Consider the following 15,187-nt stretch of genomic DNA (forward strand, 5'->3'; position numbering starts at 1 on the left):
GAACGAGCCTCAGCTGATGCTCATAGACCACACGCATGACATATTCCTGTACTGTTTTTTTTGGGGAAGCGAAGAAGTCTAAGTCTGGCTTCTTTGAAAAACCACACATCTTCAACACTTGGCCACTGTTCACAGATGCTGCTGATTGGCCGACGACCAGGTGGGTGGATCAGGGCAAAAGACAAACATTGCCTCATGTCTTGCCACTCTGTACCTGTCGTCTGTTAACTGCTAACTACAGTTCACTTCAGGCTCAGGTCACATACCCTCGCTCAACCTTTCACAGCGCGGCGCATCACGACCCTTCATTTGTTCCCCCCCTGCAGCCATGAGGACCGCGGTGGTCGCTGTTGTCATGGTGATGTGCGTGATGATGATGGTGCGGGCCGATGTGAAGCCCCAGAGAGATTTCAACTCGCAGAGGGTAAGATGCACTCACTGACACACACATTCACTCAGAGTTTGACTTACTGTGAGGTGTGTATTTATATCTTTGTGAGGTCCAAAAAGCAAACCTATCTTTGTGGGGGACATTTTGTCAACTTTGAGGTGCTTTTTTCAGTGTTAAGACCTGGTTTTAGGGTTAGGATTAGGCTCTTAGTTGTGATGGTTAAGGTTAGGGGATGCATTATGTCTACGAGTGTCCTCACTGAGATGTAAAAACACAAAGTTTGTGAGTGTGTTTGAGAGCGACTGTTCAGCTGGTGACACAAAACAAACAATCATGGATTCAAGGCCATGAGACAAAATACTCATGAATATGTGAATCCATGAGAACGGGAACATCTTTACTTGTTTCCTGCAGCAGATTTGAGCAGCAACAATGTTGATGGTGTTTCTAAATCATTTACCCGGCAACATGGTCTGAATGAACTCATAATATGACTCAAGCTTAAGTTTTTGCCCTGTCTTGGGGTTTTATTGTTGTTGTTTTTGTCTGCACCTGCCAAGTCCCACATCTACTCTTTATCTACGTGCAGCGGGCAGATACACGCTGTTTATTCCTCACATAGAGCAGCTCACTCATTTCTATCCAGTGTGTTTTAGAAAGTATTTACAGTCTTATTTACACATGTGAGGAAATGCCTAGGCAAACAAAGTGGTACTTACACAGCTCTAGTGTTTTAAAGTACACATAAACTACATTTTGATTATGTTATTTTTGCATTATTTATTTTTTCATAGGCAAAAGTATTAAAATTAAAAAAAGTATTTTTAATATGAAAGAACAAGATGCTCCAGATACTTAACTTCTTGTTTTTCGTATTAAAATGAATATTGACGTGTCATTTCCTATATGTATATATATATATATATATATATATATACCATAATCACCACCACTAAGCCACATCATTGCGCTGGCTGACATGTTCCTTCATCCCGATAAACATGCAGACTGTTATTTATTTTGAGTGCAGCCCACACTAAGCATCAGACACCCCCCCTTCCTTAAATATCCACTTAACACTGCTGGAAATAGTCCCCGCGCACTATAAATGGCTGCTGAGCAACCATGTTCTAAAAAAAATATATAGAGTTGTTGTGAAACTATATATATACATGACACTGAGATATGTTTTTGTTTTTTTTTAATTTACATCTTCAGTAGGTTTGAGGCTGAGAACCAACGAGTAAATCAACCTGAAATTCCTGAAAAAACTTTTGTTTAATGTTACTTTGCAGAATAAGTTGTTAAAAAGTTTTATTACATGGCAAAAACACATGTATATACTGTAAATGATCAGTTACTGATTAAAACACTGTGTCTGTGTGTGTCCAGTTTGCAGGCAGATGGTACCGTGTGGGTCTGGCCTACGATTCTCCAGGTTTTGTCCCCTACAGAGACAAAGTGAGGGTCTCCATGGGCTCCATCTCACTGCTGCCAAACGGCAGCTTTACCCTCACCATGTGGGACGCCACGTGAGTGTGTGTGTGTGTGTGTGTGTGTGTTTAGGTGTACAGGAGGGAAAGACGAATGGTTCAGAGGAGATAAAGACACACTGTGTTGTTGTTGTTGTTGTTGTTGTTTTTAATTCTTTCCTCTTCAGACCACTAAGCTGTGTGGCTAAGACGTACCAGTATGAGAAGACCAGCGTCCCTGGACAGTTCACCTACTTCAGCACACGTAAGTCTCACTTTTGACAGAGAGAGAGAGAGAGAAACTTTAGAAGAAATGGCATTAGTAAAGTAATGACTTTTCATGTGTCAGTATTTGAGTATCCAAGTGTTTGCCTGCAACAAAATTCAGAATTCTGGTATGTCATGTGACTCCATATTTTTATGTTCATGTGTTATTTATGCTTTTTTCACAAAAAAACTATAATTTTCCATGTGCAATATACATATATAATATCCCATGTTCAATATTTCTGTAAAAGCCCATACTGTCTATATTCTGGAAACTGTCTATAATGTACATTCTATTTTAACTCTTTATAGTCACATTGTTAATATCTTTCTTGGAAATGCATGTTAATTATTTATTATCTTTTATCTTTACTTTTGTCTCCGCTGCTGGGACAATGTAAATGTGGAATAAATGACATAATCTTATTTTACCTTACCTTAAAAAAGTAAAGTACAAATATAGTGTATGAGCTTTGTCTTGAGTGACAATAATACTGATGTTCTTTGACTCTTTTTGACGCAATTCCATACATTTTATCATTGTTGTTGTGTTATTTTTCCTTCTTAATGTAAAAAAAAAATAATTCATACTTTTCTGTAATGTCAACATATTAGTTGTGTTTACAAGATCAACTACAATATCTATAATATATATATATATATATATGTATATATATATATATATATATATATATATACACATACATTAACTTTTTTTGTTTTTCATGTTTGTTTTGTTCATTTTTGCTTAACACATACTATAAATATAGTATATTGTAAATATTTCATCAAAGTTATTTGATTAGTTTTCTTTTTCTTTTTGTGTGTTCTGTCTGGTATAATTGTATTATAAATGCATTGTACTGTCTTTTATTTGTTATTCTCTCCCTCAGGCCATAACATGGTGAAGGACATCACCGTGGTGGACACAAACTACAGTGAATACGCTTTGGTTCTCAAACACAAGGTTTTCAACAGAGAGTACACACAGGTGGCACTTTACGGTAAGACACACACACACGCGCAAACACACTCTGCAGCTGTTCTGTCCGTCTGTCCACATGTGTCTCTGTGTTTATCTGCAGGTCGCTCTACAAGACTCAGGATCGATATATTAAACCGGTTTAGAGCCTTGGCCTTGTCTCAGGGTTTCTCCCGGGAATCTATCCTGACTCCGCCTCCAGCAGGTGAAATGACATCCTGTACATTTACAGTGTAGACGTCGAGATAAGAGACTGTGTCCTTGACAATGTGTTGTTTTTCTGTCTCACAGTAAACTGTCCACCCTCTGGATCTGGACGTTAGGTGAGTCTTTAAGCTGCAGGTTCATGAGTGTGTGATGAGTCTTCTTCAGTGTAAATATGTTGCTCTTCTTCCTTCACAGACGTTCCTGAGATGACAATGAGTGGCTGTCTCTCTATTTCATCCAGTCCACTTCTTCTTCTTCTTCTACTACTACTACTACTACATTATTTTCTGAAGTAACTGCAAAGGAATTTCGTTCTGAAGATGAATATTTTGTTTAAAAACATAATATATAGCAAATGCAGCAACATTTACTGATGTTCTTTTGTGTGTGTGTGTGGTTTTTTTTTTATTTGCATCGTTCCGCTGTGTTAACAATAAATATATAAATGAATGAATGAATGAAAAAGAACATTTCTGGTGAACTGGTTAAATTTAGGGGCCACCATTTTGACCTGGGGGCCAATGAGCGTCTATTCTGGTCTAGAGATAAAACGTTGTATCACAATATCCCATCATGATATCGCGATAAAGATATTCATTGTGATGATTTGCAGATTTTCAAAGTAAAAGTGCTCGTTTTGATATAGAATGTTGTATCCTTCACAATAATAAAAATAAAAACATATTTATGATGCTAAATAATAAAAAAAAACTTAAGTCAATAATAATGCGAACAACTGTAATTAAAACACCAAACGAGCTTGTGTGTGTGTGTGCGTGATTTAAAGTTGAATGTAACACAGTACATTTCATAATTTTGTCTCGTTATTACAATTGTAAAAAAAAAAAAAAAAAGAATTACTGGTTTGGTCCAAATGTGTGTGTTCATGTGTGGGCATATCTGATTAGGACCAAAAGATGTGTAAAACATAGGGAGTGAGGACATTTTGGGAACGAGTCTTCTTATTTTGTCACCACTTAAAAAATGGCTTAAGACATGGTTTAAGGGTTAGTGTTAGACATTAAGTTGTGATGGTTAGGGTTAGGGTAAGGGGCTATGTAATGTTTTATGTCATTTAAGTGTGTCCTAGCGCTACTGCCTAAAATAATAAAACGATAAATGATTCAAAAGCTTTTACTTGAGGGTTTATACATTGACGTTCTGAATACTATATTTAAACTGCTGAAATTGTTAAATAATGCAAGTATACACATGAATGCGTGCATACTTTAATGTGCTTTTGTTTGATACAGGTTCGAGTGAAGGTAACAAAAACTAAATGGTGCTGTTGTGTGTTTGTGTGAAAATCAGGGTCTTACTCTGTTATGAACAGCAGGGGGCAGACTTCACTGCATGCCTCAGCTCTGTGATGCACTACAGGCCCAAAGTCTTTATGGGGCCCTAAGCTGAATTTGATTTTAATTATAGTTGGGTTATTTACACCAAATCAGTGTCGCTCTAATTATTATTTTTTACCTTTTTAGAGGGAAGAAAAGTCACGAAAGCGGCTTTGTATTAATTTGCACTTTATTATTCAAAGTGAAGCACTACAAAGTGATGCTTTAATTAATTCAACAAGTAAACCACTTTAATGAGGTTTTTTTTATTAAACTTCGAACAGCTTCAACTCCAAAATAAAACCAAAACACTTAAGCTCAACACTATTTAGACTATTTAGATTTATTTAGAACATGTTAAAATGTGTTTTTTCTCCACACACTGTTGCTTGATTCCTCTGTTACAGAAAAATGAAAATGTGGAGGCATCTAAACGGCAAGCGCTCGCAGCCTTTTCCTCCCACAAATAACCTGCAGTTAAGTTGTGCCACGTATTGACTGGCTGTTTGTTTTAGCTGCACATTCTGAAGTCCAGTGATTCTCTGCTGATTAGTTGGATAAATAAACACACACCATCGAGAGACACAAAGATAGGGTCAGAACTTTGCTCTTTTAGCTTTGTGTGTGTGTGTGGATTTTTTTTTTTTGTGTTTATCTGTTTATTTTCTTTTTCTTTTAACTCCCCGTCAATATGGAGCTTGTATGTAACTGAGTTGTAGCGTGTGCAGCTGTGGTGGAGGTGAGACAGGTTGGCAAAGTGACAGAGACAGGATGCAGAAAGTCGTGAGTCTGGTTCCTCTGTTGATCCTGGGGTCAGTCTGGATCCATCATGTGGCCCTGGAAACTCTTAGCCTCATACAGGAGGACTTTGATCTGGACCGGGTGAGTGAGAATTATATATTTATTTATTTTTAATTACAATTTCTGTTGACACATTCTTTCCTTGCCAATAACCACTGTTTTCTTTCTCTGTCTGTCACAAAATGGAGTCAATATGAGACGCACATGTCGAAATATGGCTGCATTAAAATAGTGTTATTATGGTATGTTGTGCCACAAAGAACCTGAGGACACCACGACCACGCTACGCTGTGTTTGCACGGCAGCCATTTTACATGTTTGAACAGGAAAAGCACAGGTGCGACTGTTCACATGTGCACACGGCCTGGTGTAACATCTTCTTAAATCATTGTTTTTACGTCTAAGATACTTTTTTATTCATCATTGTTGCCATCACCATTGTCATCAACGTTGCACTCGCTTTAAGTCGTTCACATTTTGATATGCGTCTCTGTACTTATTGTACACATGATTGTCTTCAGATATGATATGATGTTAAAATAGTTTTTCTTTTATGGTGTTACTTTCTTGTATCTGCCTCTTGGCCATGCAGGACGTCACCTGCTATAATAAAGGTTCTATTCCACTGGTCGTTGAAATTCAGTTCAACTATAACTTAACTCTTTGAAATCTACACAGGATATATAAGCAGTTTGTTGTCATTGTTGTAATGGAGTCTACAACATTGTGAGAGTATGGCAATAATGTGTTATACAGAAGAAATATTACGGTTTCTAATACAATTTTCAATCCTAATAATGTGGTAATAAGGAGAATACCATATTATTTAATATCCAGATAATAAAAATGTGATTATTCACATATTATCACGTTGAAATCCATCCTCCTTTATGCCCAGTATACTCATTTTCAATTGTTACTTGTTAAATAACAATGTTACTGCCATAATATTGTACTTACTTCTTCTCTCCATTTGTGAGGGTGATGTAAATTAAATGTGTCTGTGTCGGCTGCAGTTCATGGGGAAGTGGTTTGAGTTGACGGTGGCCTCCACCTGTCCTTACTACCTTCAGCGTAAGAGGGCAAACCCCGTTATTCTTGCACTACAGATGCAACATGTTGCCTCGGGGAGCAACTTTACACTGATGTCAACCACTTTCAGGTGAGACTCGCATCCACACACCCATGCGACACATTTAAAACGTGTCAAACCCAGTGTTTTTTTGCGTGTGTTTGTACAGGGATGGCTCCTGTAAGACGTCGTCTGTGGATTATGCTTTGACGGACACTCCTGGACGATTCTTCCACCATGTTGCCAGTAAGTTTCTCACTATTTTGTCCACGGGTTTCACAGCAGATACGTTGCAAACACTGTCTCTCCTGCAGGATTCGAAGCAGACGTCGATTCCTACGTGGTGGAAACCGACTATGACGAGTATGCGCTGTTGTTCCAGCTGAGCACAGAAAAACCGTCGGGAAATGTAACTCGCATAGTCAAGCTTTATAGTGAGTGAGAACCTAATGATTTGTCGTTTGTTTGTTTGTTTGTTTGCGTGCGTGCGTGCACGTTGATTTTCTTCTCACGTCTTCCTCAGGTCGAACCGTGGACGTGAGCCGGCCGTCGGTGCTGGACGACTTCAACGCGCTGGTGAGGCAACATGGAATGGGTGACGACGCTGTCGTCGTGAATCACATAAAAGGTACTTGTCTATGTTGTTGTGTCAATAAATGAAATGTTGACTGTAAAAGAAAAAGCATACATTTTATCTCTTCGTGGTGCTTTCTGCACAGGTGAATGTCCTCCTGCTTCAACTTCTCAGTCTCAGGTCCCTGAAAGCAAAATGGCGTCATGATTCCACACACCTGTGTCTGCAATAAAAACAAAAAGTCACCAGCTGTGGGCGTGTGTGGGTTTTTTTTATCTATCATTTAAATGTCACAATCAGACAATCTGTGCCAACTGTGGACTGTGCTAATATTTGACCTAGGAAGAGGACGAGGTCACAAAATAGAAACAATTTTTAAATAATAAAGTTTTATAACTCAAGAGGAAAATCAAATTTAACGAAAGGCTGTGTTTGTACTAATTTGAAGAACATTTTGTGGAGCGACTTTATGAATAATGAAATTAAAGGAAGCAGAACCGTTATACAGTTTAAGAAAAAAGCTTAAAAATACTATATTTTCAATATATAGAGAAGAGGAAGGGGGACTTTTTGAGTGTATATGGTAATATTAGTTATTAGCTATTATTATATCAGTAGGGTCTAGTTTTATTTTGTGAGAAAACCCTTGAGACCTGATTTATGTTGAAAAAGAAGACAACAGGAATAGCATGTGCTTCCTCCCACTCCTTTTGTTGAATTGTTGTTTTACGGTATGTGTTTTTGTTCTGATGTTTGGAATAAACAGGAATTAATTTGTTCATTCATTCAAAACAATATTCATGATACAAAATCTACGACTCACTGGGTACTTGTAGAATTTGACCTCCTAACTTTTTGGAAGACTGAAATTTGAAGACTTTTGCCGTGTTACCTTCACATAAACATGATCTACACATTGACACTCAGTCTACCAGAATTCTTGAGTGTCCAGAGAGTGCTTTTTTTTTTGACAGATTTTACATTATTTTCATATTATTTTAATAAGAAATATATATAAAAAAAAAAGCCTCTACAACGGACATCAGGACATGGAATTTGAATTACACTGAACATGAAAATGTATGAATCCATTTGCAATTACAGCTAATTCATTAATTCACATTTATTTCTCATCGTTGTGTGGGATTTATTTATTTCAACATCATTAACATCCACATAATTGTTATAGATCTCTTTTCTGTCTCTACTGTACCTTCCTCTCCTCTGTCCCCCATTTTTCCTTTCACCCCAACCTGTCGAGGCAGATCTTTGAGTCTGGTTCTGTCTGGTTTTGTTTCTCTCATTGTGTGACTTGTTGTGTTTCTCTTCTCTCTATTATATTGTTATGGTTTCTGTCTTACAGTGTACAGAGCCTCCAGATAATGTTGTGATTTGGCGCTATACAAATAAAATTGAATTGAATATTAGCATACATGACGTTTAAAGAGAATGGAAAAAGATGGTTGTGGCTCATTTAGGTTGAGACGTGTTCTGTATTGATGTGGTGATGTTGTCAAACCTCTGGCAAATGTTTAAGGAGTCAGCTGCTTCACAGCAGAGAGAGAAGAAGAAGAGGAAGAACTTTGTTCTCTTTTGTGTTTGTTTGTTTTTTTACTTGGCTGTGGGAGTGTGTACACGCAGAGAGGCCACAGCACACATGAGACGGGTCAATGTCCTGTGTCGTCCTTTCCTGGGATTCACCAGTGTCAAACTTCAATTGTCTCAGAGAATATTGGGCTAACAGACTGTCAGGATGCAGAGAGCAGTGGTTCTGGTTCCACTGCTGGTCCTGGGATGGACCTGGACCGCAACGGGACTCGCGCTCCCTTCAGAACCTCTGTTCACCACACAGGAGAACTTTAACCTGACCCTGGTGAGTGTCTGAATTCTCTAGTGTATTATTCTTTATATTATCAATAAAATGTTTTAAATGCCATACTTACTTATACACTTATCATTTATTATCACTTTATTGCTTTGAAAATGTGTTTTTTATCGTATTTGTTGTAAATAGTAAAATATTTATTTTGCTTCCTCACAGTTTTTGGGAACATGGTATGATGTTGCCGTGGCGACTGCATGCCCTCACATGCAGAAGATTAGGGGGAAATCGACCATCGGTAAGGTGGTGCTGGAGCAAGGAGACGCGAATGACATGCTCAACATGACCAAAACTGTCCTCAGGTCAGTAACACACACACCAGAAGTCTGTCAGTTACCATGTGATCACTGACATGTTTATCATGTGTACTTGTGTTCCTGTGTTTATGAGGTCCAAAAAACTTCAAAACCTATCTTTGTGGGGACATTTTGTCTGGGCCTCATAACTTTAAAGGGCTTTGTGTGTGTGTCTTATCTCTTATTTTAATGTCTATTTTAATTTCAATGTTGATTTTAATGTCTTGCTTTTATTCCGTGATTTTCTCAATGTATTTATATTCTTTTGTAAAGTATTCCTTTGAGTTGCCCTGTGTATGAATAGTGCTGTTCAGATAGACTTGCCTTGTGTGTGTGTGTGTCTGTCTGTGTTCTTGTGTGGGTAACTTTGTGAGGACCAACACACTTATTTAAAACACCTAAGGAAGTGAGGACATTCTGTCTGGTCCTCACATTCTGACACCCCTAAACATGGCGTTGTCAGGGTTAAGACCTGGTTTCAGGGTTAGAATTAGGTTTAGGTTATGGTTAGGCACTTAGTTGTGATAGTTATGGTTAGGGTAGGGTTAGAGAATGCATTAGGTCAATGAATGTCCTCTCTATGAATGTTATGTGTGTGTGTGTGTAGGCATGGGACATGTAGGGAGATGAGAGCAGAATACCAAATAACAGACCCACCTGGACGGTTCTTCTTCTACTGTGGAAGTAAGTCTCTCTCTCTGTCTCTCCGTCTCTTTGCTCTGACGCTTTGATAGTATTATGACACACTCCCGCTGTCTCTTGTCCCTTTGTCCCTCTGTCCCTCTGTGCGTCTCCTCTCCCTGCAGCGTGCAGTGCGGACATTGACTCCTACGTGGTTCACACAAACTACCATGAGTATGCTATAATGATCATGAAGAGACGCAACACAGCGGGGGAAAAGAGCGACGCAATCAAGCTTTACAGTCAGTGGACACACACACACACACACACACACACAGGCTCTGATTTAACGTCAGTATAATCAGTATTATTGACAACAATAACCCTAATAATAATAATAATTTGATTACACATTGTAATCAGTCATTTCAACAAGTTTTTTGATTTTTAGTTGAATTGAATACATTCACACCTCTGTTTATAATTTGTATTCATTTATTTTTCTATGTGGCCCTATATATAGCATCAAATCTCAATGAAAAGTGTGAAATAAAGTTCTAATTTCTGCAGTGCTTTTTAGTACTTTTCTGGAAACTTCTTGGGCCACTTTTAACACCTACATTAATTACTGTAGCTCTATTAGATTTGTATTTCTTTAACTAATAATTAGGAGGTGGTTCTTCTTCTTTTTTTTTTACACAGACGTCACCATGATTTTCATTTATTTTAATAAACTTGAATGTGGAGAGTGAGGCAAAAGATGCCACTGAAGCTTACACACTAGTCCTTTACTGGGGAATTTAAGAAGATCTACCATCGTCAAAGCCTTTTTAAAATGTCTCTGTTTCGTTTAAATGACTTCAGGTCGAACGATGGACGTGAGGGACACTGTGATGGACGACTTCAAGACTCTGGCCAAAGATCAGGGGATGAGTGACAATGACATTATCGTCCATCAAAACAAAGGTGCAACACACAAGAAACGTTCATTTTAAAAGACCAACATGTCCGTTACTCTTTATATAATGAAGAGTGTATTACTCTTTATTTTGAAACATAAATCTCCCTCCTTGACCTGTGGTTCTGTCAGGTTGTAGGACAGCACAGGTGAGGTCAAAGGACAATGGGAAAGTAACACGTTTAGCATTAGCAATAGCAAGTTTAGCATTAGCAATAGCAAGTTTAGCGTTAGCAATAACAGGTTTAGCGTTTTGTTTGTTTTTGGCCACTAAAAGAATAGTTTTGTCAAATATTGTACAACACAAACCAAGTTTTGTGGAAGATAAGAGCTTGTTTGAATTCTATAATCTACCTGTACGAGTTTGTAGAAACTGTTTTATTGAATCTCTGCGCAGGTGATTGTGTTCCCGGAGAGGTGGTGGAAGAAACTCAGCCAGAGCCTCCGGTAATAAAGTCAACTCACTTTTTAAAACACATTTAAAAAATGAAAAGCTTCAAAAGGGAAGAAGCAGTTACAGGATATAAGATGCTGTCATCACAAATAACAAAAGTCGCTCTTTAAAGGTCCAGTGTGTATGAATGAGTGCGGCACAAAATGGTGGCCTATGTAAAAAAAAAAAAAAATAATAAAGGCTTCTGCCTAAACTACATACATAAAATAAAAGGTCTATTCTTAGGAGACACATACCAAACTAACTTTCTAGTTAAAGACACCGTGAGATGTTTGTGGGTCGTATATGACACATGTTTACCTTATTTCAAAGAGAAACAAATGCTAATATTGTGCAACCTTTTGGATTTCACACACTTTGCGACGCACCTGAGATGACAAACGCATTTATTTTTTTATTTCAAATACTTACAGCTCATACTGTTCACCGTTATGCCCACTTTGAGGTGTACGGAGGACAGGTATGAGGTAGAATAATTGTATTTCTAGTTCCTTTATTTTGGTTTTAATGTACCTTTTAAATGTGTCCTCACCTGCTTTAGTGGCTGCAGTTAAACACTTACACAAACATAAACTTCTCCTAAATGTTACACACTGGACCTTTAATAATAAGATAGATAATACAGAGTGGACTGAGATTCAGGAGGCTTCATCGCTGACTGAATGTTTGTTCACACAGAGGGTGAGGCGACAGGTGGTGCCGTCTTTGGTTCCTGCAGAGGAGGAGGGTTCCGGTGATGACAGTGAGCCTTTTTTCAATTCCACTGGTACGAAATGAACTCACTCATATTTTGACTCAAATGTCGAAAGTCAGATTCGAGACCTGTTTCTCAATCCTCCTCATCCTCCACCCACTGCAGAGGCCTGTGCAGCAGCACCAGACATAGGACCATGTTTTGGGATCTTCTCTCGCTACTACTACAACTCCTCCTCGATGAGCTGTCAAGGCTTTACCTATGGAGGGTGTGTGGGAAACCAGAACAACTTTGAAACTGAGAGGGACTGTCTGCAGAGATGTCGCACTGAGGGTGAGAAGTCAAAAACATAAAATCTGCATGTGGGATTATTTTTCAGGGCTGGGAACATTTGTATTGAGATTCTGCAAGTTTTGCAATTATATTTTCCTTCTTAAACCAAAGTTGAATCATATATTTAGAATTATTTTATGTGCACACACACCAAGTAGAAATAGTGGAGCGTTGGACAGCACTCAATCTGCACCCGGGGAACTATGTCTCAGGATTTGCACCGGTGACCCTCCAGTTACAAGCCAGTTAGTCAGCCCATGACATGTATCTAACTCTATGGGACAGTGGTGCATAACATAATTCATCAGAATTATGTTTTAGAAATCAACTACTACATTTTTGCTGCCACTGCTAATAAAAATAAAGATCGAGTGTGTTTTATTTATTTATTTGTTTGTTTGTTTGTTTGCGCACTGAGCTAGTGCTGTAAAATAATCTCTTTTATTTTCGTTTCATTATTCGTGTTGTTTAATGTTGTGGGTGTTCTCATGTTTGTGCTGTTTCATTGTCTGTTTTTATGTCTATTTTATGGGCGTGTGATGTACGTACAGATTTTAGACTGTAAAGCACTTTGGTGCAACTCCGTTGTTTTTAAATGCGCTTTATAAATAAAATTGGATTGGTTTGTATTGGATTGGATTGGACGAAAAGAAAATGCTGGTTCAACATGAATAGAGCCTCTTAAAAGAGGACACGGCACATATGTGAGTCTTCCAATGAACCTATAGTTAACACTGATAAACAGAACCTCTGGTAAACTGGTAACTGCTGTTTTTTAGCCATTTCTGTTCATTAAGTTTGTAGAAGTTCTAGAAATGGTTAGTTAATTGAGCTTTTACTCATATCACTGACATCAAATCCACTGCTCTGCTCTTGTCTCTCCAGCTGTGTGCCGTCTGCCCATGGTGCCCCAACCCTGCACAGGTCAGCCAACCATCTGGGCCTTTAACTCCACCATTGGTATGTGCTTTCAGTACAAACAGGGCTTCTGCCAGGCCAACGGCAACAAGTTCTACAGCAAGGCCGAGTGTGAGGAGTACTGCGGGGTGGTTAAAGAGGGTGAGACGCTGGACCAAAACACAAATATCTAGTGGAAACGAAATGATTTCTAATGACGTCCACCTTAACCATGTGCTCTTTTACAGAGGAGGGTCTCCTGAAGGCAAACTGAGGGAGCAGGGAAGCAGCAGCGTCACAGACGGCACACGAGCAAAGGCCTGAAGTTGTCTCAGTGCTCACAGAGTTTATGTGAAGGTCGATCACAAATAAGTTCTACAATAAAAACAAAACGAGTCATGAACCTGTTTGTCTGCTGTTATTATTGTTTGCTCACAGACTTTAGTTTACAACAAACTCACACAGCAGAACATCCAGAGGTTTAGTTTTTCATTTTAACCCAGGGTTAATAAAATTATGCCACAAAAAAGAATAACATACTACTCATTTGGATGACCGTTTGAAAAATAAGTTATAGAATATATTCATTTAAGAAATTTGAATGATTGTTTAGCCAAAATGTTATTGTAATGTTAATTAATGAATTAAATGTATCTACATCCACAAGATAAAGTTAGTCTAAGCATCAGCCTGAGCTTCATCGTGCAAGACCGACCAGAAGGGGGAGACATTTCTCTATTTACAGTGGATTAACTTCTATTTTACATAATGTCAATCAGAGAAAAAGACACAAACACCAAATATTACCCTTATTCTGTGTCATGTGTACTTCCACATCTCCTCTCCTCACAGTTTGTGTGTTTCTTGTTGTTATAGTTGTTGTTGTTGTCATCATGGTTTTGTTTTACAGTCAAGGAGTTGTTCAGTGCTGTAAAAAGAAATTGACATATTGTACAGTATAACCTCACCATTGCTGCTTCTTCTTCTTCTTCTCTCCCTCCTGTGAAGGAGCCAGGCTTCCTGCTCTTAGTTCCCAGAGTTCCCGGTTGCTGGCAGTAGAATGCTGGGAATATCCGGAGAGGAAGGGGAAGTGACATCACTGCGGTGACCTTCCGTACCAGGCCATATCACCTGGTGCTGCTGCTGGGAGGGGAGCTACCAAACAAGTGCAAACACACACACACACAGATGTACAGTATGTGTGCATGTGCATGCCTGTGTGTCTATACTGTATATATAAGTGCGTGTGTGTGTGTGTGTGCGTATGTGTGTGTTTGCTCTGAAAAAGTAAATAGCAAGTTCTCAGTTCCCAAGAAAAGAAAGAGAGAGAGAGGAAGCGATTATGATGCACAAAACTTTCCACTGCCTTTTCATCAGAAGGGTGATCTGACCACATATTAGGAAATGCTTCGGCTGGTTCATCACAAAACATTATAATAATAATTTCAATAATTTACAGCAGGTTGTGTACACTGCCCTCCACAAGTCAAATGTTAACTACAGTTCTGTTTAGTTTCACATTCAACACTATCAGAAGGATATAAACCAGGGGTCTAATTTGGTCAAGTGAATTGAAAGTCAAAAAAAGACATCAAAATAATAACATTTATGCTGATACTTCACATCATTTCAAAATAAAAGTGTTTGTTCTGATGTGGAACGATAAATAGTTCTCATTATAAACATACTTATAATGCAAAATGAATTTATTAATTAAAAACAACATGCAGAAATAACTCATTATAACTTGCTATTATAGCAGGCCGCTTGATTGGGGGGCACAAGTTGTTGTTTTATTGAGACCGCTCTCACTGCTTCCCCCCACTGGCCATTTGAAGCGACAGATTGTCCTCCTTATGTGTCACCATCAGTTAGCCTCTGACTCCAGTCATGTCAACGTCCACACTGGCTCATAACCTGAAGAGTTACTGACAGACTCAAGGTCCAAA

General features: G+C 38.4%; 3 protein-coding genes across 3 annotated transcripts; all 3 read left to right on the top strand.

Moving 5' to 3' along the window:
• The first annotated feature begins 209 nt into the window (after positions 1-209).
• Positions 210-3,698, top strand: ptgdsa (prostaglandin D2 synthase a). The gene is made up of 7 exons (XM_058616519.1): positions 210-424; positions 1,784-1,923; positions 2,052-2,128; positions 3,024-3,134; positions 3,216-3,317; positions 3,404-3,435; positions 3,515-3,698. Exons 1-6 carry the CDS (start codon positions 329-331, stop codon positions 3,433-3,435), a joined length of 558 nt encoding a protein of 185 aa, XP_058472502.1. The 5' UTR covers positions 210-328; the 3' UTR covers positions 3,515-3,698.
• Positions 3,699-4,197: 499 nt separating this feature from the next.
• On the top strand, positions 4,198-7,351 carry LOC131445829 (protein AMBP-like). The gene is made up of 6 exons (XM_058616518.1): positions 4,198-5,538; positions 6,474-6,619; positions 6,699-6,775; positions 6,844-6,963; positions 7,053-7,157; positions 7,249-7,351. Exons 1-6 carry the CDS (start codon positions 5,428-5,430, stop codon positions 7,308-7,310), a joined length of 621 nt encoding a protein of 206 aa, XP_058472501.1. The 5' UTR covers positions 4,198-5,427; the 3' UTR covers positions 7,311-7,351.
• Positions 7,352-8,801: 1,450 nt separating this feature from the next.
• LOC131445835 (protein AMBP-like) lies at positions 8,802-13,641 on the top strand. The gene is made up of 10 exons (XM_058616526.1): positions 8,802-8,976; positions 9,145-9,287; positions 9,889-9,965; positions 10,088-10,204; positions 10,767-10,868; positions 11,258-11,307; positions 11,993-12,080; positions 12,174-12,341; positions 13,227-13,400; positions 13,487-13,641. The coding sequence occupies exons 1-10, from the start codon at positions 8,857-8,859 to the stop codon at positions 13,510-13,512; spliced, it is 1,065 nt and encodes a 354-aa protein (XP_058472509.1). The 5' UTR covers positions 8,802-8,856; the 3' UTR covers positions 13,513-13,641.
• Positions 13,642-15,187: the final 1,546 nt, after the last annotated feature.

This window comes from Solea solea, chromosome 19 (assembly GCF_958295425.1).
Source record: "Solea solea chromosome 19, fSolSol10.1, whole genome shotgun sequence".
NCBI classification, from domain to species: Eukaryota; Metazoa; Chordata; class Actinopteri; order Pleuronectiformes; family Soleidae; genus Solea; species Solea solea.